This window comes from Argopecten irradians, chromosome 5 (genome assembly GCF_041381155.1).
Source record: "Argopecten irradians isolate NY chromosome 5, Ai_NY, whole genome shotgun sequence".
Classification (NCBI taxonomy): Eukaryota; Metazoa; Mollusca; class Bivalvia; order Pectinida; family Pectinidae; genus Argopecten; species Argopecten irradians.
This window is the reverse complement of record NC_091138.1, coordinates 46,259,869-46,284,581: the sequence shown is the minus strand read 5'-3', so window position 1 is coordinate 46,284,581 and position 24,713 is coordinate 46,259,869. Positions and strand designations below refer to the sequence as shown.

Genomic DNA, 24,713 nt, shown 5'->3' with positions numbered 1-24,713 from the left:
TCGTGACGTCATAATCACCGGAAGGTAGGACTAATCGACGGTAAATTGTACTTTACACACGTCGTTTTGGGATCTCGAAACCCCGTATTACTGTATTTTTTTTTTACCTGTTTCAGCTGGCGTTTATAGGACATGATGCAACAGAAATCCCACAAAGGCTAATTGATGAGTATGCTAACATCACCCGCAGACTAGATCTGAGTTTCAACTGTCTACAGTAAGATTCTCTAGCAAATTGATTAACACACGTTTATCATTGTATTGATAGATTTAAGATCATTGAGAAAAAAACCTGTTGTTATGCATTCTTTTGATTCAATTTGATTGGTGATTGGGTTTATTCTGAACAACCGGTTCGACCGTTTGTTAAAGTCATTGATTCGAGTATAAATCCTGACGGACCTGCATTTTTTTATACAGGCCTGTGAGGAATTGTCAAAGCTCGTCTGAAAACAAACTAATTTCACTAGGTCCGTCTTTAACCATCTAGACATGTAGGTCCAACCAGTCAAACCGCAAACGACCTAGTTTACCTGTCATAATCACGTGATACGGAAAGAAAATTTATCACGTGATTCAAAACATGGCGGACGAAACCGACGATAAACAACACAGCGGCTCAGAAGAAGCGGAGGAAAGTGAAGAAGATGGAATCACGTTTGTCGAGGGCCGGGTAGATATATCGGGAACTTTTCCATATTGCACTTTAAAGACGAGACAGTGTTAATGTTTTAAGTAGCCTCGGGCACCAAGCTAAGGCTTGTCAACTTTCTGTTTGTCTTATCACAGGAGCTGTAAAAAAAATCCATCCTTACGTTAGCTAAGCTAGATTATAATTTCATTTCAAAATAATTTATTAAATCAAGATTGAATTTTGGATCGGACAGCTGGCAAGTCCTATATATGCCCTCTCCACGTGATTACATGCATGTATTATATATACAATTTATATATTTTATGTCAAATCTTTAAAAGCATATTTGCACTGGACTGGATCTATAGAATAACATTCAATCATTTTTAGAATTCACACAAATCGTACATATAACTGAAAATACTTTTACATTTACATTTATAATAGAAGAAATTACCTATTACCTATATATAAGTTGTCCCTTGTACGTGAACCTCAATTTAATAACATAAGACGAATCGTTGTAGCATGGTATGTTTACCCTGTGGTAACGTCTGATTTAATTTAATTAAATTGTTCAGAAGGTGATGATAAATGAAGCACTAAAGAAAGAGATACAAAAGCTTGAGACACAGGAAAACATCAATTTTAATGAATTTATATTTAATGTTAAGAAAAATGATTTAAAGAGATAAAATTACATAAGGTATTTAATGGTTCAAGAATAAAATGGGCAGAAGAGGGGAGAAAACCTAGTTGATTTTTTGAGTTTGGAAAATATAAACAATACCCATACCTGTCAACTTTCAGGAATTGCAATGCGGGAGAAATCAGGGCTTTTTCTAGATGTTACTTATTCCTTTACACTTCCACTATCTTCACGTCCTTCAATTATATAGGACTTCAATTTTACTGATTGTAAGATAGATAAGACAACATACGATGCAATATGGGGGTTTCGAGATCCCAAAACGACGTGAGTAAAGTACTATTTACAGTCAATTAGTCCCACCTTCCGGTGGTTATGACGTCGTTATTTAACGTGAGATTCGTGACGTCATAATCACCGGAAGGTAGGACTAATCGACGGTAAATTGTACTTTACACACGTCGTTTTGGGATCTCGAAACCCCGTATTACTGTATTTTTTTTTTACCTGTTTCAGCTGGCGTTTATAGGACATGATGCAACAGAAATCCCACAAAGGCTAATTGATGAGTATGCTAACATCACCCGCAGACTAGATCTGAGTTTCAACTGTCTACAGTAAGATTCTCTAGCAAATTGATTAACACACGTTTATCATTGTATTGATAGATTTAAGATCATTGAGAAAAAACCTGTTGTTATGCATTCTTTTGATTCAATTTGATTGGTGATTTTAGTTTATGTATACGATCAAGTAAACTCACTGTACATATGTTTAAAGTGTATTTCATAAAATGATATTCGGCTATTAATTAGGCCATAGTGTATCAATGTCTTATGGTAATTCATATTTGAAATTGAATTGGATATCTTATCTCAATGACATTTTGTTTTTATCTAGATCGTTGGATGGACTAGAACATTTTGTGAATTTGGAGGAACTGATACTGGACAATAATTATTTTGATGACCATTTAACGTTTCCTAAGCTGAACAATTTACACACACTTACAGTGAATAAGAATAAAGTATCCTTTGTAGAGAATACACACCTGCATCAAAACTAGGGGTATACTCCAATCTTTGTAGAGAATACACACCTGCATCAAAACTAGGGGTATACTCCAATCCTACTGGTGATATGCTCCAAACTCACTGGGGGTATACTCCAAACTCACTGGTGGTATACTCCAAACCCACTGGAAGTATACTCAAAACATTTTCTTACGGGGTCAGTTCTCTGGACAGAACCTTTTCTTATGGACGACAGTTCTCTGGACAGAACCTTTTCTTATGGACGTCACTTCTCTGGACAGAACCTTTTCTTATGGGCTTAGTTCTTTGGACAGAACCTTTTCTTATGGACATCAGTTCTCTGGACAGAACCTTTTCTTATGGGGGGGGGGAGGGGGTAAAAAGCTAGTTCTGGTGAGTTTTTAATTGATGAGGCTGATTTAATTTTTATTTCCTTAAGATTTCCCTCAGATTAGTACTTTAAGCAACTTACTACAAAATCTGGTCGCCAACCTTCCAGCTCTGAGGTATCTTAGTATGTTGGGAAACATAGCATGTCCTAACCAGTTATCAGACCATGAAAAAGATGAGGAGGACTACAGAAGATACAGGTATGTCTAATACACTTCTCACCTGTATACAAGTACATCTAATACACTTCTCATATGTATACAGGTACATCTTATACACTTCTCACCTGTATACAGGTTCATCTAATACACTTCTCACCTGTAAACAAGTACGTTTAATACGCTTCTCACCTGTAAACAAGTACGTCTAATACACTTCTCACCTGTATACAGGTACGCTTAATACACTTCTAACCTGTATACAGGTACGTCTAATACTCTTCTCACCTGTATTCAAGTACAACTTACACACTTCTCACCTGTAAACAAGTACGTCTAATACACTTCTCACCTGTATACAGGTATGTCTAATACATTTCTCACCTGTATACAAGTACGTCTAATACACTTCTCACCTGTATACAAGTACGTCTAATGCACTTCTCACCTGTATAAAGGTAAGTCTTCTACACTTCGCACCTGTCTACAGGTATGTCTTATACATTTCTCACCTGTATACAAGTATGTCTAACATACTTCTCACCTGTATACAGGTACATCTAATACACTTCTCACCTGTATACAGGTACGTCTAATACACTTCTCACCTGTATACAGGTACATCTTATACACCTCTCACCTGTATACAGATACATCTAATATACTTCTCACCTGTATAGAGGTACGTCTTATATACTTCTCACCTGTACTTCATTACCTGGTGTAACAGGACTGGACATTTATACAGGTACATCTATTATACACTTCTCATATCTACTCAAGAGTTTACGATCACTGTCCTTATATCCACCTCAATATTCCAGGGTTTACTATCACTGTCGTTATATCCACCTCAATATTCCAGGGTTTACTATCACTGTCGTTATATCCACCATGATATTCCAGGGTTTACTATCACTGTCGTTATATCTACCACAAAATTCCAGGGTTTACTATCACTGTCGTTATATCCACCATGATATTCCAGGGTTTACTATAACTGTTGTTATATCCACCTCAATATTAAAGGGTTTACTATCACTGTCGTTATATCCACCATGATATTCCAGGGTTTACTATCACTCTCGTTATATCCACCTTGATATTCTAGGGTTTACTATCACTGTCGTTATATCCACCTCAATATTCCAGGGTTTACTATCACTGTCGTTATATCCACCATGATATTCCAGGGTTTACTATCACTGTCGTTATAGCCACCTCAATATTCCAGATGTTACTATCTATGTTTGGGGGAGGGGGGAGTCATGTTTAATTTGTTGAATTGTTTTAATTTTACATCTTTTGACGGTTTTCAAAATTTATTACAGATTTTATGTCCTGTTTCATTTAAACAATTTGAAATTCTTGGACTCTTCTCCTGTTAAATCAGAGGAGTTGGCTGAAGCGAAGCGTGTAGGTCCGTTTATGGAGATTATTAAGGGAACTTCTGAGACCCTGAGAGAAGGTGGGAAGGAGGAGGAGGATGCTGTTGGATACACCCCTCTTCCTGAATCTCACAGGAAAGTGGACGATCACAAAGGTCTGTTTCAGGAGACAAGATATATTTGTCATCTTATCCAAAGTGTCAGGATAACCTTTAGTCATCATGCTTCATCCGTCATTGTGCGCCGTGCATAAACTATTCATTCAAACAACTTCTTCTCAATAACCAGGGTACTCATATTGAGGCTGCAGCATGCTGGTATGAAGGGCTACCAAATTTGTATAAATGAATGACCTTGACATTCTTTCAAGGTCACAGGTGTCAAAAACGTTTAAAATCTTCTTACGACTTCTTACCCATTACTTAGAGCTCTAGAGACCTGATTTTGGAATGTAGCATGTTGGGATAATGAGCTACCAACTTTGTTCAAATGAATGACCCTGACCTTCATTCAAGGTCACAAAACTCAAAAATGCTAAATTATTTAGAAACAATTCTTGTTAATTACTAAGAGCCCTAGAGACCTGATATTAGGCCTGTAGCATGCTCACATAAAGGGCTACCAAATTTGTTCATATGAGTGACCTTGACTGCCATGAAATGACACAGGGGTAATATAGGCTAAAATCTTCAAACAACTTCTTGTAAATATTTTGCCAGTGACATGCTGGGATGAAGGACTACCAAGTTCAAATGAATGACCTTGACCTTCATTCAAAGTAACAAGAGTAAAATAGGCTAAAATCTTTAAACAATTTCTTGTGAATAAGTATGAGGCTAAGAGACCTGACAATGGAGCTGTAGCATGCTTGCATGAAGGGCTACCTTGTTTATTAAAATAAATGACCTTGACCTTCATTCAAGGTCAAATTCATCAAAATGTCAGACTCTTTTTCATTTTAAGGTTATCTGACCTAAAGAGTCAGGATGACCAATTGTCATCATGCACCATCTGTCGTCATGTGCCGTCCACATCTTAAAAATCTTTAAACGACTACTCAAAAATAACTAGGAGGCCAAAATAACAGGATCAAAAGGCTAAAATCTTTAAACAACTTCTTCTAAAGAACCAGAAGGCCCAGGGTACTGATATAGGGCCTGTAGCATGCTGGGATGAAGGGCTACCAAGTTTGTTCAAATGATTGACCTTGATCCTCATTCAAGGTCACAGGGTTCAAAATGGCTAAATCTTCAAATGACTTCTTGTGAATAACTAAGAGGCCTAGAGACCTGTTATTAGGCCTGTGACATGCTGGGATAAAGGGCTACCAAGTTTGTTCAAATGAATAACCTTGATCTTCATTCAAGGTCACAGGGGTCAAATAGGCTAAAATCTTTGTATGACTATGCTGTATTGTTCTAAAAGTCAGATGGGCCTCTTGTTTTGAATAACTTAGAGGCGGAGGGTACTGACATTTGGTCTGTAGCATGCTTGAATGAAGAGTTACCATGTTTGTTCAATAAATGACATTGACCTTCATTCAAGGTCACAGGAATCAAATATGCTACAATCTATACAACTTACTATGTATTTCAGTTCTTCTACATTGTATTAATAGTCAAATGACCATTAAAGCCCATTGGACCTCTAGTTATACATAATTTTACAGTTACTTTATTCAAAATTGTATAATTCATTATCCTACATGGTATTGAATTTTTGTGTAATAATCAAACTTCCTCTTATAGTCAAGTCAACTAGTTTGGTTAATTCAGAGTGAAATCATGATCATTTTTAATGTTATCTTTTTATACTGGAGTTTAGAATAATTTTACAAACAGTCTTCCTTCAAATATGGTGAAGATGCAGTTTCACTTGCACTAGCCTAAGGAAACAACTGACATTTTGTACATACCATTCGCATATCCAATGTTCACACTTTTAGTTTCTCTCTTTTGTTGCAGGTTCATATGGAAAGAGTAAATATGTTTACTACGGGAGACATTCAGAAGGGAATCGCTTCATTCGTAATAATGACTTATAGTTCACGTCAGCTGTACAACATACCAAGCCCGGTTTGCCAATGTCGGTCCTCTCTAAGGAGGAATGCTGGCACTGCTGTATAAATAGTTTTATTTTTTTTATGATACAAATTATTCTATAATTTTGTGAGGAGGATTCAGAACGTGAATACAGATGTGAGATATACAATGTGGTTTCAGACGGATTACCTGCCCCTGTTTGGATGTTGGTTGTTACTCCTAATCCACTAAATGGACAATTTAGTGCGCATTGAAAGCTCCTTATGTGACAAACTATAGATTTAACGATAGAAAATCTTATTTTAAAGATGCTCCACCACTGACAAATGGTATTTTTTCACTATCAAAAACAGGAGCAGACGATTAAGTATTTTTCTTAAGTTACAAAAGTTACTTACTTTACACCATTACCACCACTGGAAAGTTTGAGCTTTTAATTTGACTTCAAGTTAAAAATATGAAAAATAATTAATTGCATCCCGAAAAAATTCCATGGCACTATATCCTATATGAAATGAAGTACTGATTGCGCATGCACCAAAGGCGAAATCAATTATTTTATATTATTTTTTGTGTTAATTAGACATATGTATGCACAATTAAACACTAATTATTGTTCAACTGAGGAATATCATTTATGCTCTGTCGGCGGTGGAGCATCTTAAATGCCTGTTTTCATAATTGTCTTTTGTATTTTCTATATTTTTGTTCATTTTTAGCTCACCTGCCCGAAGGGTAAGTGAGCTTATGCCATGGTTCAGCGTCCGTCGTCAGCTGTAGAGCGTCAATGTTTTCCTTTAGACAACTTCTTCTCCAAAAGTAGGGGACCTAGAGTTCTGAAATTTGAGTTATAGCATGCCAGGATGAAGAGCTACAAAGTTTGTTCAAATGAATGACCTTGGCCTTCATTCAAGGTCTCAAGAATCAAATAGGTAAAATCTTTGAACAATGTCTTGTGAATAATAAATAGGCCTAGAGACCTGATATTGGGCCTGTAGCATACTAGAATGAAGGGCTACCAAGTTTGTTCAAATGAATAACCTTTACCTACATGTAAGGTCAAAGTTGTCAAATATTTCTGAAACTTACAGCTTCAACTAAGGAGTTCCTTTTTTTTCTCTATCATCTAAACAAAGGATTGAATGAAATGAGCTATTGGTAGGGGATCATAAACCATCTGTTGTGTATTAATGAATTTTTAGCTCAAATCGCTTTTCGTTTGTGGTCCGTCTGTTCTTCCATTAACAATTCTTGTTATTGCTATTCCTCAGAAAGTACTGATCAGTAAAGATCTTTGTAGGTTCTCCTAGGACCTTAGTTGTTGTGCATTTTGTAATTTGGGACCAATCGGTTAACAAGGTGACTGACAGGCAGTCATCTTTGATTTTGATAGTTGAAGTTTGTTATCGTTATTCCTCAGAAAGTACTGGAGGCATCTGTCTAAAATCTCATGTGTAGATTCCCCTAGGGTCCTAGCTGTGCATATTGCATTTTGGGACTGAATAGGCAACAAAATGACAACAGGCCGCCATTTTGGATTATTAAAAAGCAGAGAAAAGATCCCTCTTTCCATTGTCAGGCATAGATCATTCTTTGGTGGATGCCAAGATCCTTAATTCTGGGATCTCTTGTTCTGAAGAGAGAGGGATGAATTTGATAGTGAACCTATCTTTTTAGAAAATAAGAAACGTAGATTTAGGGTGAGCAATTTGCATCAAACTAGGTTACATTGACCTACTGTTCTGTACACAGTTGAAGGGAAATGAAAATTCACATGTAGGGTTGCAATACAAGCCATTATTCAATTTTGCAAAATTATGTTGCTGTGAGGGGCCAAATTTTCAAAAAACAAAATAAATGTATGGGACACCTACTTTTCATATACAAGGAATATAGCTCTATATGGTCTTCAAAACAAAACAACCGAGTTTAAATGTTTGTTTTTAAGAGACAAAAATTGCATACATTTTTTTAATACTAAAATTTGATAATGAAATTGGCTTCTGGGATGCAACATTCTTTATTCTGAATTCCATTATTCATTCATAGTGACTAATTTTTTGTAATGCTTTAATGTACTTAAGCATTGAACATCTTTCAGTTGGCATTCATAGCCGATATGAATGCCAACTGGATAGAGGCAAATTCCATGAAGCATGTGCTTGATGTTAAATTCGCTTGTCCAGTTAGCACCCATTTCGGCTATGAATGCCAAATGAATGACTTTAAATGCTTATATTTACATTTGATTACAATTTCATGATGAAATCCCAAGATATTTTGAATCTATATATAAATGAATGAAGAATTCATTATCGTCAAAGATGAAACAGCCATTTTACAGTCATCTTCCTTGATCACTTGCACTTAACAATTATGACATCACAATGATAATAACATCATATGAAGCAGATGGCAGTTCATAGACTGATAAATGCCAACTGCATTTGGTAAGGTTACATAGTGGGGCTGCAGTGAAAATGTAAATATAGAGCAATATATGACAAATTACCTTAGGTGATTAGGGCGAAAGGATTATTAATTTGTCTGTGTGAATTTGGTAATTATGTTTTCATATACAATTGTTCTGCTGATTGAACATGTAAAATTTGAGAATAATATTCTTTCAGAATTTGAATTGTAATTTAATATGTGCATTAAAATTACATCTTGCTATAAAAATCATTGTGTTATTGTTTTTATTTCCATGTATTACTAGTAATTAAACAAATTAGCAAATTATCACTGAAAACATAAATTAGATTGTTTGCTAATTTGCTCATGATCGGGAGATCACAGCATTTATCAATTATTAGGTCATCTGATTAAACAATGTGGGTAGGGAGTATAATGTCTGTATCTTATGAATGATTGAAAAGGAGGTTACACACAATGTATTGAGTGTTAAGAATTCATCGAATTGATGATAACGACCCTGGAATGATTTTGAAAATGATAAAATACAAGCATCAGAGGTTTTAAGTAATTTTATTGCTGTTACCTAGGACGCTTTTGTACTAGACAGTCATGAAGGGTCTAGTTGTTCAAAATCACATAAGCATTATCACTTGATTAGTTAATTTTTTATCTTTACTACAAAATATGTGATTATAAAATTTCTTAATTTGGCAAGTAGACAGAAAATGGAACCCTTAATAATTTTCTAAAATTGTATGAAATATATTTTACAAGAATTCGTTTTATCTTGATTTGTTAAACTGTGGTTATCCTATTAACCTTGTTTTGAACAAGTGGGCCCAGGGCTATATAGCCAGAATGGCCATGTACAAAATAGAGCAATCACTTTCAGGTCTATATAGCCAGAATGGCCATGTACAAAATAGAACAATCACTTTCAGGTCTATATAGCCAGAATGGCCATGTACAAAATAGAGCAATCACTTTCAGGTCTATATAGCCAGAATGGCCATGTACAAAATACAGCAATCACTTTCAGGTCTATATAGCCAGAATGGCCGTGTACAAAATACAGCAATCACTTTCAGGTCTATATAGTCAGAATGGCCGTGTACAAAATACAGTAATCACTTTCAGGTCTATATAGCCAGAATGGCCGTGTACAAAATACAGTAATCACTTTCAGGTCTATATAGCCAGAATGGCCATGTACAAAATAGAGCCATCACTAACTAGGTAATACTACACAATAAAGCTCACACCACCAGCATGCAGACTCATCACTAGTTATAGCTACATCAAATGTAAAAAATATGTAATACTACCAACATGATTATTGTCTTTAAACAACTGCTTTCTTTAACAAAAAAGAATTTTAAATACAAGTTTTTTTTGTGTAAAATCTGTCATTGCTTAAAGTTTAATAACAATTTTTGTAAATATCAGTACTATGTTTTTAACACTTCGAGGGGTTTTGAGATCCAAAAACATCGTGAGTAAAGTACAATTTGCTGTGTATTACATCCACACTCTGGTGATTATGGCTTCACACAAAATCATGTCAAAATATGATGTCACAATCGCCAGTATGAGATGGCCATTAAATCCTATTAAATTTTCTATGACTGATCCCCAGGGTAAATTGTACTTCCCCACATCGTTATGGGATCTCCCCCATATTAAAATGTCATTCATTTCAATAAGGAAAGAAAATTTCAATAATTTCTTTCATCTTAAGAATGCAAAAAAGTCATAATATAATTTGAATTCGAATGAAAAAATTCAAAGAATTCAATGCTTAAAAGGATGAATTTTCAATGTTTAAAATATATAAACCGTAATCATTTCTTATGTCTTGTTAAAAAATGAGTTATTAGAATCAACAAGAAGACTTTAACAGTACAACACAACATCTAATGAGGTTAAAATTTGAATACGTATGACGAACACAATTCTGATACATCTCTACAGCTGCCTTTCCATTGTTATCGTATAGCTCCCTCTATACAATCTTATTTAATGGGCTTTGATCTACATTGTAAGCATGCAATTATGAACTGATTTACTAGATTGAAAAACCACTGGTCAAGGACGTATATGAGAAGGATAAGTCACACTGGGTTTTGGGGAAGTCCAAGGCAGGCGCTTTTGTGTTTGTGCACTAACCGTGACGTTGGGCGACGACTGATTTTCCTTTGATATCCGCCGGCGCAGCCTTTGATGTAGCTTGCAGGTGCGAGGGTTACCGTCTTACTTTCTGAAGCGGGGCCGTCATTTCATGAGCTGTCGATTTTTTTAACGAAAATTTAAGACATATTCTCTAAATATTCCGTCTTTAAAGCAAGTAATAAACGTCGTGAAATTAAATAAACTTTACAATGGTGTTTCGTTTGACTCGATAAGACAAGTATTTGTTGAGAAAAACGGTTTTTATTCCCGGTTCATAGGCGTCTCGCATGGTGTTTAGTAATGTAAAGAGACAGTCACGAATCCTTCTCACTTATAAATCCTTGCACTGGTTAATTCCAATTCAATGAAACTTTCACCTAACTTGGTGTAGATGTATAATATTATTGAAAGAATTGAAGTAAGATTAATATACAATGCTGAAGCCATGGTAATGATAAAACGTGTGTGATAAACAAACATTGATACTGTAGATACTTTAATCTAATTATAAACAGAGAGTAAATACCCTAATCACCTTCTATATTACTTGTTATTGTGTGCTTTACACACCACTAGTGCCAGGCTCTTCACTTTCTAAGAACAAGGGAGCCAAAATAGATAAATATTTTCCTTTTCAATAACACATTCTTCAATGAAATTAGAAACTCTTTTTTTTTTTTGTATATGAATTTTTGTTGAACCTTTACTTTGTATTCCATATACTATTTGTAGTAAAATGAGTCAAATATTTCAGATGTTTATGCCTGTGAAATGTTGACTGCTTACGTCATCATGGCAACGTCATCATGGCATCACAATTCATTAGTATTTAGCACTACTTGGCAACTTGCGCCGATGTGCATAAACCAATCGCGTCACTCAATAATTCTGTGCGTAAATCAATTGCGTCATTCATTACTTCTGTGCGTAAACCATTCTGTGTTCTGTCAAATAATTTACTATTGATTGATCAAAAATGTGTGAATTAAATTCTTTGTAAAATTATATTTCAGAACTAAAATGATTTCATTCATTTCATTTGCTATCATATAGATAATAATTTTACATTGGTAATGAAGGAATTTTCTCGTATTTAAATACATGATAGAAGGTGTAACAAAACATTTGTAGACTAAATTTTCTGTCAACATATGAGATGTTGAACTCTCGGACCAAACTATTACCTAAGGCCTACATGTAAACCTCAAACTTAGGTAATGTATGTAAAATGTAAAAAAAATATCTAAAGATACTTCTGCCCAAATGAATTTCTATGAATTTATTAAGCCCACCAAAAAGAAATAAGACCTATACAAACTTACTCAAAAGAAACATGTAATCTTACAATAAATTTATATCAATTCTTACATTCATACCAGGGACAAAAAATACATATCTATTGAAAAGTGCTAGTTTTTTTAATAATTGTTTAAAATTTGTTTAAATAATGAATATCAAACAACATTTCAACAATGAATAATAAGAACTTTTTGAGAACAGCAAAACTCACATCTGACACCAATAAACATGCTGAATTATGCAAGTACATTTGGGTCTGTAAAAATTCTCAAAATCAGTCAGCGCTTTCCAATTTAAGATACTATAACAGCTTAGTACATTTCTCTATCAAGACAGAAAATAATGTCAGTTTATAAATCAAGTACAAATTGGCCCCTTGGGCATCTTGAACTTCCAAAATGTTCTCATGCTCCGGACCCGGCCCCACAAACATTAAGGAAGAATTGCGTTATAAATGGGTTCACATTCATTAAACATTCGCTATATTCGTGAAGCATACTTGCACAAGTCAGCCAACATTCACAAACATCCGCAATTATTCACGGTCATGATTTTCTGTTGCAGGGATTTTTGAAATGCACAAAATTTTGGCTGCAAATGACAACAGTATAAGATTCTCAGTATATGTACTATATATCCTCAGTTATCTACAGATGCCCACAAACAACGCGATATTGCCATTTGAAAGCAGACTTGGAGAGTATAGATGTAAAACAATTATAGAAACTTTATATCACACACTAAAATGAGTTGTAACATCGAGATTGACCAAGAATAAACCTATTGTAATGTGTCTGTTTCGTTTGATTTTCAAACAATTAGCAAATGCAATACAAACAGTACACATCAACCAAAAGTTTAATATGAATGTTGCTGAAATCTGCATATTTGCCAGTCAATATCTATCAAGCTATGGTTAGGGTTGTGTGGTTTTGACTCTCTATTAACGGTCATTTAATGCTGTACTAGGCCTTAATGGTCATCTGGCAGTGCAAATTTGGCACCATTTGAATAGGAAAAGATAAAATTATGTTTAAAAGATGATGACTTTGGTATCCATCTTTTTATATTTTGAAAGACAGTGCAATGTGTTTTTGGAGATCTGAAATAATCCAGAGGCCTAGAGGGACTGTATCACTCACCTGGATTTTTGTTTTTAGTAATTATCACCTTTGAATCCCCAACCTTTTAGGATGCTACTATTGCAATATGAATGCTATCCCATGCTTAGTTTCAAAGAAGAGGTCTTTTATATGGAAGCCAAATTGACACATTTAGCTGGGCCCCTTAGGCCCCTGGGGGGTCAGCTCTACCATTTATACAATTTTGAATCCCCGCCCCATAAGGATGCTGTCATTGCAATACGAGTTCAATCCCATGCTTAATTTTAGAAAAGAAGTCGTTTATATGGAAATACAGAGGATTACGCTTATTTGAATAAGGCATTTTCCAGAAGAAAATATTCGAATAACCGGAGAATTCGAATAGGCGGAGATGGCGTTTTGCACCTCCGTTTGACCCTCTACATCAAAATATGCATGTGAACAGGCAACATTGTTTCCTTCACTTGATCAATACGTAAATTATTTACACTTAAAACGAACAAGTAATCATTTTCGAAATTATAAATCAATTTTAATTGTTTAATAACAAAACAATGTTCTAATTTGAGATTATTGTTTAGATATGTTAGATCGACACGTGAATCTGTTTGGGAAAAATCCAGACGATCGATACCAAATGCAATGACTAAACACGACTGTGTCTGAAAAGATTTCCTTTTCAATTCTTAATTTTAGAAAAGAAGTCGTTTATATGGAAATACAAAATGTAGCTATATTGACCACTTTTGGCCCCACCCCTCAGGCCCTGGGGGTCAGACCCAAAATCTATACAACTCTGTTCCCCTTCTATCAAGAATGTTTCAGGCAAAATTTGGTTATAATCCATGCATCACTCTATGACTAGTAGCGATTTAACGGATTTACCTCTATTTTCCCAATTGGCCCGCCCTTCCTGCAGCTGAGGGGGTCAGAACCAAAAAATTCTGTTTTCCTTCCCCCAAAGATGTTTCTGGACAAATTTGGTTACAATCCATGCAGAATTCTATGACTAGTAGCAAATTAAAGGAAATAATGACCGGACCACGGACGCTACCCCATGACATAAGCTCACCGGCCTTTCTGGCAGGTGAGCTTATTGATAACGATTTTAGGTAAGTTTCAGATAAATTCCACTGGCGAAACTTTAGAGGAAATTTAAAATGTTAAAAGCATACAGACGGCGCATTACAGACAAAACATAATGACCGTATAGGTCATCTTGACCCTTTGGGTCAGATGTCCTCTTAACAGTAAAATTTGATACTGGTTGTAACATAGGGGGATGAAGAAATCTAAAATCTGCCAACAGATGTAACAATGCTATCAATGTCTCTATTAACATGGTTTTATACATTTGTATGATGAAGTCTGAAAATGACAACATGAATTTATTGATGATATTAACGCCTTCTCTTCTTTGAGAGAACAGTAACTGGAATACCACCACGACCAGATTTGGTTTTACGGACGATATAAGTTTCCTGGAATTTATCCTCCTCATCGTCCATCCATTTTCCTGTTGCTGCTGCTTCCTCCGCTTCCGCCTCGGCATCACCAGCTAAGATGGCAGGTGATGGGTAAAAGGACTCCACCAGCTGGAAGGATCCTGACGCTCCAATACCGGACAGTTGTCTGCAATGACACAGATTGTTTAGGAGATACAACACGAACAAGCTGGACAAGGAAGAATGGTTCACACTTTCCTAAATGTAGACAAATAAAATTTCACATGGGTTTGTCAAGTGGACAAGGATATCTTTAAACCTGAATGAAAGATTTTGACATGTTGGCCAAATTATTTCACAAGGGTTGATATGACAGATCCATGTTCAATTCTTTTTCTTCCATGCTTAGCATAAAAAAATATATGAAATTTTCATTGTTTTCAGCTGTTTCATCATGCTAGCTATTATCACAGGAACGTCGTTATGCATCAAAATTGATGACCTCATCAAAAATGCCGCATTAAGCCACATGTATTCTTGACATCACATAATTGTCTGCCCCGTGTGAGCTGTCTTACACCCGCCTGTGTAAGATAGAGATATCTTTTCCCTAGCAACTACGGGATAACCCTGTGAGGTATCGGAGAAAGAGTTATCTTTTCCCTAACAACTACAGGATAACCCTGTGAGGTATGGGAGAAAGAGTTATCTTTTCCCTAACAACTACAGGATAACCCTGTGAAGTAGGGAGAAGTGTTATCTTTTCCCTAGCAACCATGGGATAACCCAGTGAAGTATGGGAGAAAAATTTCTTCAAACAAGATCTAGCAGGTTTGTCAAGTCAGGAGGAAAATGATCTGGCACCAGAGAGCCCAAATTGACACTCTCCATATCTAAACCTAGTTAAATGCTTAAAGAGACTTTGTTGACCTCACCTAATCTTGTTGTTTGAACATGCTCTCTTCAATGCTCCCTTGAACAAATGGGGTTTGCTGTCGATGCCAAAGTCAGAATGGTACTCCATGATGTAGCGCTTAATAAGACCAGCTGAGGCTTGCTTTGGTTCATGACAAGCTACAATCGCCTGACATATCTTGTCCTCCATAGATTCAGCTGAAAGTAGACCAATCTAAACTAATCACAAACGCTACATCTTTCTTTGCATTTACTCTGTAACCAACAAATGTTTCCAATACATAAATGACAATGAGGACCATGGAGAGATTTTTCAAATTCAAAATTTCAGATTTCAACACAGTTGTTTGACGAATTTTCATTTTTCATAACGAGGGATATAATTGAGAGTGAGGTGAGATTTACCGTTACTTGGGTTGAAGTCCTCAGCCAACAGTCTGAACTTTCCGTTACTAATCGATCCCGACACTTGTTCCCAGACACCCCTCTCTATGCCCTTCTCTAATGCTTTCTTTAATCTGAAATACAAACAACAGATCCAGTTCATACAGAATTTCACAAAGACAGGATAATTAGTTTTGGCCTCATGCACCCACCAACCTCTTGATGTCAACAATAATTATTATATATGAACATAAAGTATCACAAGAAATCTATCTGTGATGTCATAATAGTGTTTTTACACATGTGTCTTACGTTATTTATGACACGGCCATATGACATGGCTGGACGGACCAGTAATGTGATAAATGGTAATAATACATCTTTTATTAGTTAATTTTCTATTTCCTTCTAATAAATACAAAGACCATACGTTATAATACAATTATGTATTTAAAAGGCATTGCATTTCCTTATAGGTATTTAATATCAGGGAACAGCCTATCATATACATCCTGTAAATTTCAAGCAAATTGGACAACTATAAATTCCAGGTAAAAGTGCTGTTTTATAAATACCTATAAATTCCAGGTAAAAGTTTATGTTTTATAATAAACACAGAAGACAGAAGACGAAGAGCGATGCAAGCCAGTGAAGCTGCATTGAACAACTATTTGAGTTATAGTCAGGAAACAAAAGGAAACAGTAATTTGGTATTTTTCAATCAAGTTCCCATGGTTACAGAAAAAATTCCAAAACTGGAAGGTCTGCAATAGCAAAAGGCACACCTAGGGCACTTGTCTGATGTATACAGAAAATTTCAAGGAGCTGCGTTGAACTGTTTTTGAGTTATAGCCCCCAAAAAAATCTCGGACACACGCATGCATGAAGCCCAATTTAATATTCCCCGCGCAACTATGGCCTTAGGGAAACCTACATATGAAATTTGAGAAAGATCCCTTGAGTAGTTTCTGAGCGTGTTAACAGACGGAAGATGGACCATTGAGGAAAAGTGATTTGAATAGCACACCATCTGATGATGGTGGGCTAAAAATTCAGCTAAAGTTCACCTTTTGGCTGTGGCAGCCATGTTAGATCCTGATCTAAAAATACTAACCCTGCATCAACGTCGGTCTTTGGATAATGATCAGCTATGTACTTCTTAATCTTTCCAACAGAGGCATCCTTAGGGTCACTCATATATGTAATGGCCAAGGCAAAGGTGTCAGACACAGACTGCGGATCACTGTGAATAGACGCAGTTCCTTGCCACGGGGTCTCTGGAAAAATGAGAAAACATTACAGGTATGCATCAAACATAAACTTAAGGTACAAGAAGCTCTATGGGCGCCCACCAAAGATTCTATGTCTGACAATGGAAAGAGGCAAAGCAAGAGAGTCAATTTTGGCCCTCTAGTGGCAAAGGAATAGTGTCAATTTGGGCCCTCTAGTGGCAAAGGAATAGTGTCAATTTGGGCCCTCTAGTGGCAAAGGAATAGTGTCAATTTGGGCCCTCTAGTGGCAAAGGAATAGTGTCAATTTGGGCCCTCTAGTGGCAAAGGAATAGTGTCAATTTGGGCCCTCTAGCGGCAAAGGAATAGTGTCAATTTGGGCCCTCTAGTGGCAAAGGAAGAGAGTCAATTTGGGGCTTCTGGTGGCAAAGGAAGAGTGTCAATTAGGGCCCTCTAGTGGCAAAGGAAGAGTGTCAATTAGGGCCTTCTGGTGGCAAATGAAGAGTGTCAATTAGGGCCTTCTGGTGGCAAATGAAGAGTGTCAATTAGGGCCTTCTGGTGGCAAATGAAGAGAGTCAATTAGGGCCTTCTGGTGGCAAATGAAGAGAGTCAATTAGGGCCTTCTGGTGGCAAAGCAAGAGTGTCAATTAGGGCCTTCTGGTGGCAAATGAAGAGTGTCAATTAGGGCCTTCTGGTGGCAAAGGAAGAGTGTCAATTAGGGCCTTCTGGTGGCGAAGGAAGAGTGTCAATTTGGGCCCTCTAGTGGCAAAGGAGGAGTGTCAATTTGGGCCCTCTAGTGGCAAAGGAGGAGTGTCAATTAGGGCCCTCTAGTGGCAAAGGAGGAGTGTCAATTAGGGCCTTCTGGTGGCAAAGGAAGAGTGTCAATTTGGGTCCTCTAGTGGCAAAGGAGGAGTGTCAATTTGGGCCCTCTAGTGGCAAAAAAGGAGTGTCAATTAGGGCCCTCTAGTGGCAAATTAAAGGAGGAGTGCCAATTTGGGCCCTGTGGTGGCAAAAGAGGAGTGCCAATTTGGGCCCTCCTGTGGCAGCAAAGACTGATAAGTATTATTTACAGATACCTGGGGGCTAGGACATCGTGATATGATATACGATTAAGGTCAGGTTGGAGTCCCTTATGAGCTATGTGGACATTAAACAGGAGGGTCAATTTTCTGGTTCAGTTTTGCTGGAACCAAATAATATTTGTGAATGATTTTTCATGAATTATTATGCATTGGTATGTCAAAAATAAAACAAATTGGAAAATATACCTTACTGTCAAAAAATAAGTCACAGTGACCTATTTTTTTAAATGCCAATTATGCACAACAAGATGCCCATGGGCCTTAATATTCATCCGATCATTTGCACAATACAACAGAGTCAAATTACAGTAATGGCAACAAATCTTTGGATCAATACAAATGAATCAAATACATACAGGCTGAAAATGCTCCGTTGGTTTGAGCCCCAAAATATAGTGCTGTACATAAATTACCAATAAAAGAAGTAAAATAAAACCACCACTAAAATCGGTATCTTTACAGTAGTTTGTGTGACATAATACACAATACTGCTATTTAAATGAGGTCTTTACAAGTTTAATTTATCATATTCTAGTGAGAACATACTTGCAGGACGTTTCTTTTTATTATTTTTCTTGGATTTCTTTGCCTTTTTCTTCTTTGGTTCATTTTCATCCTTGCCCTCTTCATCCTTGCCCTCTTCATCTTTGCCCTCTTCACCTTTGCCCTCTTCATTCTTGCCCTCTTCATTTTTGTCCTCTCCATCCTTGCCCTCTTCATCCTCTTTCGCCTGGTCAGACTTCCTCTTCCTTTTCTTGCCTTTCTTAGACTTCTTCTCTTTAGGTGCTTCTTCCTCCTCTATTTTCTCTTCTTCTGCCTAAAAGTTAACCATAACTTCATTGTTATTCACAATCATTAGAAATAGGAGTCAACATATACATTTATATAAAATAGGGAGTGAAAGTCTAAAACTTATAACAACTGAACAAATAGGAGTGAAAGTCTAAAACTTATAACAACTGAACAAATAGAAGTGAAAGTCTGATACTTATAACTGAACAAATAGGAGTGAAAGTCTGATACTTATAACAACTGAACAAATAGGAGTGAATGTCTAATACTTATAACTGAACAAATAGGAGTGAAAGTCTGATACTTATAACTGAACAAATAGGAGTGAAAGTCTGATACTTATAACTGAACAAATAGGAGTGAAAGTCTGACACTTATAACTGAACAAATAGGAGTGAAAGTCTGATACTTATAACTGAACAAATAGGAGTGAAAGTCTGATACTTATAACTGAACAAATAGGAGTGAAAGTCTGATACTTATAGCAACAGAACAAATAGAAGTGAAAGTCTGATACAAATAACTGAACAAATAGGAGTGAAAGTCTGAAACAAATAACTGAACAAATAGGAGTGAAAGTCTGATACAACAGAACAAATAGAAGTGAAAGTCTGATACAAATAACTGAACAAATAGGAGTGAAAGTCTGAACAAATAACTGAACAAAAATAGGAGTGAAAGTCTGATACAAATAACTGAACAAATAGGAGTGAAAGTCTGATACGTATAACTGAACAAATAGGAGTGAAAGTCTGATACTTATAACTGAACAAATAGGAGTGAAAGTCTGATACTTATAACTGAACAAATAGGAGTGAAAGTCTGATACAAATAACTGAACAAATAGGAGTGAAAGTCTGATACTTATAACTGAACAAATAGAAGTGAAAGTCTGATACAAATAACTGAACAAATAGGAGTGAAAGTCTGATACTTATAACTGAACAAATAGAAGTGAAAGTCTGATACTTATAACTGAACAAATAGGAGTGAAAGTCTGATACTTATAACTGAACAAATAGGAGTGAAAGTCTAAAACTTATAACAACTGAACAAATAGAAGTGAAAGTCTGATACTTATAACTGAACAAATAGGAGTGAAAGTCTGATACAAATAACTGAACAAATAGGAGTGAAAGACTGAACAAATAGAAGTGAAAGTCTGATACAAATAACTGAACAAATAGGAGTGAAAGTCTGATACAAATAACTGAACAAATAGGAGTGAAAGTCTGATACAAATAACTGAACAAATAGGAGTGAAAGTCTGATACAACTGAACAAATAGGAGTGAAAGTCTGATACTTATAACTGAACAAATAGGAGTGAAAGTCTGATACTTATAACTGAACAAATAGGAGTGAAAGTCTGATACTTATAACTGAACAAATAGGAGTGAAAGTCTGATACTTATAACTGAACAAATAGGAGTGAAAGTCTGATACTTATAACTGAACAAATAGGAGTGAAAGTCTGATACTTATAACTGAACAAATAGGAGTGAAAGTCTGATACTTATAACTGAACAAATAGGAGTGAAAGTCTGATACAAATAACTGAACAAATTGGAGTGAAAGTCTGACACTTATAACTGAACAAATAGGAGTGAAAGTCTGACACAAATAACTGAACAAATAGGAGTGAAAGTCTGACACAAATAACTGAACAAATAGGAGTGAAAGTCTGATACTTATAACTGAACAAATAGGAGTGAAAGTCTGATACAAATAACTGAACAAATCAGAGTGAAAGTCTGACACTTATAATAACTGAACAAATAGGAGTGAAAGTCTGACACAAATAACTGAACAAATAGGAGTGAAAGTCTGATACAAATAACTGAACAAATAGGAGTGAAAGTCTGATACTTATAACTGAACAAATAGGAGTGAAAGTCTGATACAACTGAACAAATAGGAGTGAAAGTCTGACACTTATAACTGAACAAATAGGAGTGAAAGTCTGATACAAATAACTGAACAAATAGGAGTGAAAGTCTGACACTTATAACAACTGAACAAATAGGAGTGAAAGTCTGATACAAATAACTGAACAAATAGGAGTGAAAGTCTGATACTTATAACTGAACAAATAGGAGTGAAAGTCTGATACTTATAACTGAACAAATAGGAGTGAAAGTCTGATACTTATAACTGAACAAATAGGAGTGAAAGTCTGATACAAATAACTGAACAAATAGGAGTGAAAGTCTGATACTTATAACTGAACAAATAGGAGTGAATGTCTAAACTTATAACTGAACAAATAGGAGTGAAAGTCTGATACAAATACCTGAACAAATAGGAGTGAAAGTCTGATACAAATAACTGAACAAATAGGAGCGAAAGTCTGATACAAACAACTGAACAAATAGGAGTGAAAGTCTGATACTAATAACTGAACAAAGTGGAGTATAAGTCTGATACAAATAACTGAACAAATAGAAGTGAAAGTCTGATACAAATAACTGAACAAATAGGAGTGAAAGTCTGATACAAATAACTGAACAAATAGGAGTGAAAATCTGATACTTATAACTGAACAAATAGGAGTGAAAGTCTGATACAAATAACTGAACAAATAGGAGTGAAAGTCTGATACAAATAACTGAACAAATAGGAGTGAAAGTCTGATACAAATAACTGAACAAATAGGAGTGAAAGTCTGATACAAATAACTGAACAAATAGGAGTGAAAGTCTGATACAAATAACTGAACAAATAGGAGTGAAAGTCTGATACTTATAACTGAACAAATAGAAGTGAAAGTCTGACACAAATAACTGAACAAATAGGAGTGAAAGTCTGATACAAATAACTGAACAAATAGGAGTGAAAGTCTGATACAAATAACTGAACAAATAGGAGTGAAAGTCTGATACAAATAACTGAACAAATAGAAGTGAAAGTCTGATACAAATAACTGAACAAATAGGAGTGAAAGTCTGATACAAATAACTGAACAAATAGGAGTGAAAGTCTGATACAAATAACTGAACAAATAGGAGTGAAAGTCTGATACAAATAACTGAACAAATAGGAGTGAAAGTCTGATACAAATAACTGAACAAATAGGAGTGAAAGTCTGATACAAATAACTGAACAAATAGGAGTGAAAGTCTGATACAAATAACTGAACAAATAGGAGTGAAAGTCTGATACTTATAACTGAACAAATAGGAGTGAAAGTCTGATACAAATAACTGAACAAATAGGAGTGAAAGTCTGATACAAATAACTGAACAAATAGGAGTGAAAGTCTGATACAAATAACTGAACAAATAGGAGTGAAAGTCTGATACAAATAACTGAACAAATAGGAGTGAAAGTCTGATACAAATAACTGAACAAATAGGAGTGAAAGTCTGATACAAATAACTGAACAAATAGGAGTGAAAGTCTGATACAAATAACTGAACAAATAGGAGTGAAAGTCTGATACAAATAACTGAACAAATAGGAGTGAAAGTCTGATACAAATAACTGAACAAATAGGAGTGAAAGTCTGATACAAATAACTGAACAAATAGGAGTGAAAGTCTGATACAAATAACTGAACAAATAGGAGTGAAAGTCTGATACAAATAACTGAACAAATAGGAGTGAAAGTCTGATACAAATAACTGAACAAATAGGAGTGAAAGTCTGATACAAATAACTGAACAAATAGGAGTGAAAGTCTGATACAAATAACTGAACAAATAGGAGTGAAAGTCTGATACTTATAACTGAACAAATAGGAGTGAAAGTCTGATACAAATAACTGAACAAATAGGAGTGAAAGTCTGATACAAATAACTGAACAAATAGGAGTGAAAGTCTGATACAAATAACTGAACAAATAGGAGTGAAAGTCTGATACAAATAACTGAACAAATAGGAGTGAAAGTCTGATAAAAATAACTGAACAAATAGGAGTGAAAGTCTGATACAAATAACTGAACAAATAGGAGTGAAAGTCTGATACAAATAACTGAACAAATAGGAGTGAAAGTCTGATACAAATAACTGAACAAATAGGAGTGAAAGTCTGATACAAATAACTGAACAAATAGGAGTGAAAGTCTGATACTTATAACTGAACAAGTAGGAGTGAAAGTCTGATACAAATAACTGAACAAATAGGAGTAAACGTCCATGTTTACAGTATTCTGATTGTACAGACTCACCTGAATTGTGCCATCATTTTCTTTGTCACTTTTGTCCTTCTTCTTTTGCTTCTTTTCCTTTTCTTTTGTTTCTTTCTGTAAATCTTCCTCTGCAGAGCTGTCTCCTGGCAGTCTGTAGAATCCACACTTACCTGTACCTCTAACCTGGCCAAACAAAAGGTATACTTTAGTCACTAAAACATTCAAACTTATAAACAAACTTAGAACAAAACAAGTGACTCTAAAATTGGTGACGTCACAAGCTATGCATTGGTTGGCTTGAATTCAAACTGTGAAAGCGCAGATGAAGTGGTTAATCAGTTTTGAACTGAGAGGCCCCAGACAGGATACTTTTACACAGGAGGCCCCAGACAGGATACTTTTACACAGGAGGCCCCAGATAGGATACTTTTACACTCATACAGATGGGTTTTATTATACAACTAGATATATCTAGGAAGTGCAAGAGTAACAAGAGATCCCAGAGAGATCTTGGCGCCCACTAAAAATTAATCTATGATTGACAATTGAAAGAGGGATCTTTTCTCTGCTTTTCAAACTTTAACAATCAAAGATGGCCAAAATCAGTCCCAAAATGCAATATGCATAACTAGGGCCCAAGGGGAACCTACATATGAAATTTGAGAGAGATCCCTTGAGTACTTTCTGAGAAATAGTGGTAAAAAATTTCAACAATCAAAATTCATGATTGCTGCCTGGCGGCCATCCTGTTGACCGATCGGTCCCAAGATGCAATATGCGCAACTAGGTAATAGGGCTCTAGGGGAACCTACGTGTGAAATTTGAGAATGATCCCTTCAGTACTTTCTGAGAAATAGTGGTAACAAACTTAAGCTATCAAAATCAAAGATGGCAGGTTATCTCAGTCTTGGGCTCAGATTCTGTAATGTCCCGACCGCGGCTAACGCCTTAGTTGGAATTATTTTACAAAATCTTAGCCCCGACAAGAGATAACCTTATCTCGATCACATACAGACAATAGATTTTACAAATATCTGCCATAAAATCGCTCCTAGACCTTTAATAAGTGGCTTACTGTAGTGAATTCTGATTTAGTTGTATTTAATTTAGACTACATGGTTAAAATTACCAATTCTAAATGGCCATACATAAGGCCTCTGTTGAGAGCAGATAACAACTTTTGTGGTCTCATGTCAAGCTGGAGAGCTGGATACTTCACACTGATGTTCTTCTTCAATGTTTGAAATCGTAGGCCTTTATTCTTTGAAAGGATAAGGAAAGGTTCAATTGTAATATTGTCCACAACTAGAAAATTAATAATATTAATATACAATTATTGACCTATTTTCAGGTGGATACGGTGAGTTATCAACCCTAGTAAGTGATACATCCTGAGGCCGGAGGCCGAGGGTTGTATCATTTTCGAGGGTTGATAACTCACCGTATTCACCTG

The 24,713-nt window shown here is 35.7% G+C and overlaps 2 protein-coding genes across 3 annotated transcripts in view; one reads left to right on the top strand and one right to left on the bottom strand.

The window, feature by feature from the left end:
* Positions 1 to 516: 516 nt before the first annotated feature.
* LOC138324036 (leucine-rich melanocyte differentiation-associated protein-like) lies at positions 517 to 8,977 on the top strand. The gene is made up of 6 exons (XM_069269041.1): positions 517 to 673; positions 1,800 to 1,900; positions 2,184 to 2,310; positions 2,768 to 2,907; positions 4,197 to 4,408; positions 6,218 to 8,977. Exons 1-6 carry the CDS (start codon positions 584 to 586, stop codon positions 6,295 to 6,297), a joined length of 750 nt encoding a protein of 249 aa, XP_069125142.1. The 5' UTR covers positions 517 to 583; the 3' UTR covers positions 6,298 to 8,977.
* A 290-nt stretch (positions 8,978 to 9,267) lies between these two features.
* LOC138324035 (heterochromatin protein 1-binding protein 3-like) overlaps positions 9,268 to 24,713 on the bottom strand; it is a 51,904-nt gene continuing 36,458 nt past the window's right edge. For both annotated transcript variants that reach the window (XM_069269040.1, XM_069269039.1), the window contains exons 5-11: positions 24,390 to 24,521; positions 23,300 to 23,443; positions 18,886 to 19,156; positions 17,143 to 17,305; positions 16,050 to 16,162; positions 15,665 to 15,842; positions 9,268 to 14,916 (exon numbers count right to left, since the gene is read on the bottom strand). In XM_069269040.1, the coding sequence (XP_069125141.1) occupies positions 14,685 to 14,916; positions 15,665 to 15,842; positions 16,050 to 16,162; positions 17,143 to 17,305; positions 18,886 to 19,156; positions 23,300 to 23,443; positions 24,390 to 24,521 (1,233 nt within the window). In that variant the 3' untranslated portion in view covers positions 9,268 to 14,684. The remainder of the gene's footprint in view (positions 14,917 to 15,664; positions 15,843 to 16,049; positions 16,163 to 17,142; positions 17,306 to 18,885; positions 19,157 to 23,299; positions 23,444 to 24,389; positions 24,522 to 24,713) is intronic.

Excerpts from the sequence above, each read along its gene's own strand:
- LOC138324036 (XM_069269041.1), top strand. The coding sequence starts at position 584 with ATGGCGGACGAAACCGACGATAAACAACACAGCGGCTCAGAAGAAGCG. Across the intron at positions 1,901-2,183 it reads CTGAGTTTCAACTGTCTACA|ATCGTTGGATGGACTAGAAC; the intron begins GTAAGATTCTCT and ends GTTTTTATCTAG. Across the intron at positions 2,311-2,767 it reads TTACAGTGAATAAGAATAAA|ATTAGTACTTTAAGCAACTT; the intron begins GTATCCTTTGTA and ends GATTTCCCTCAG.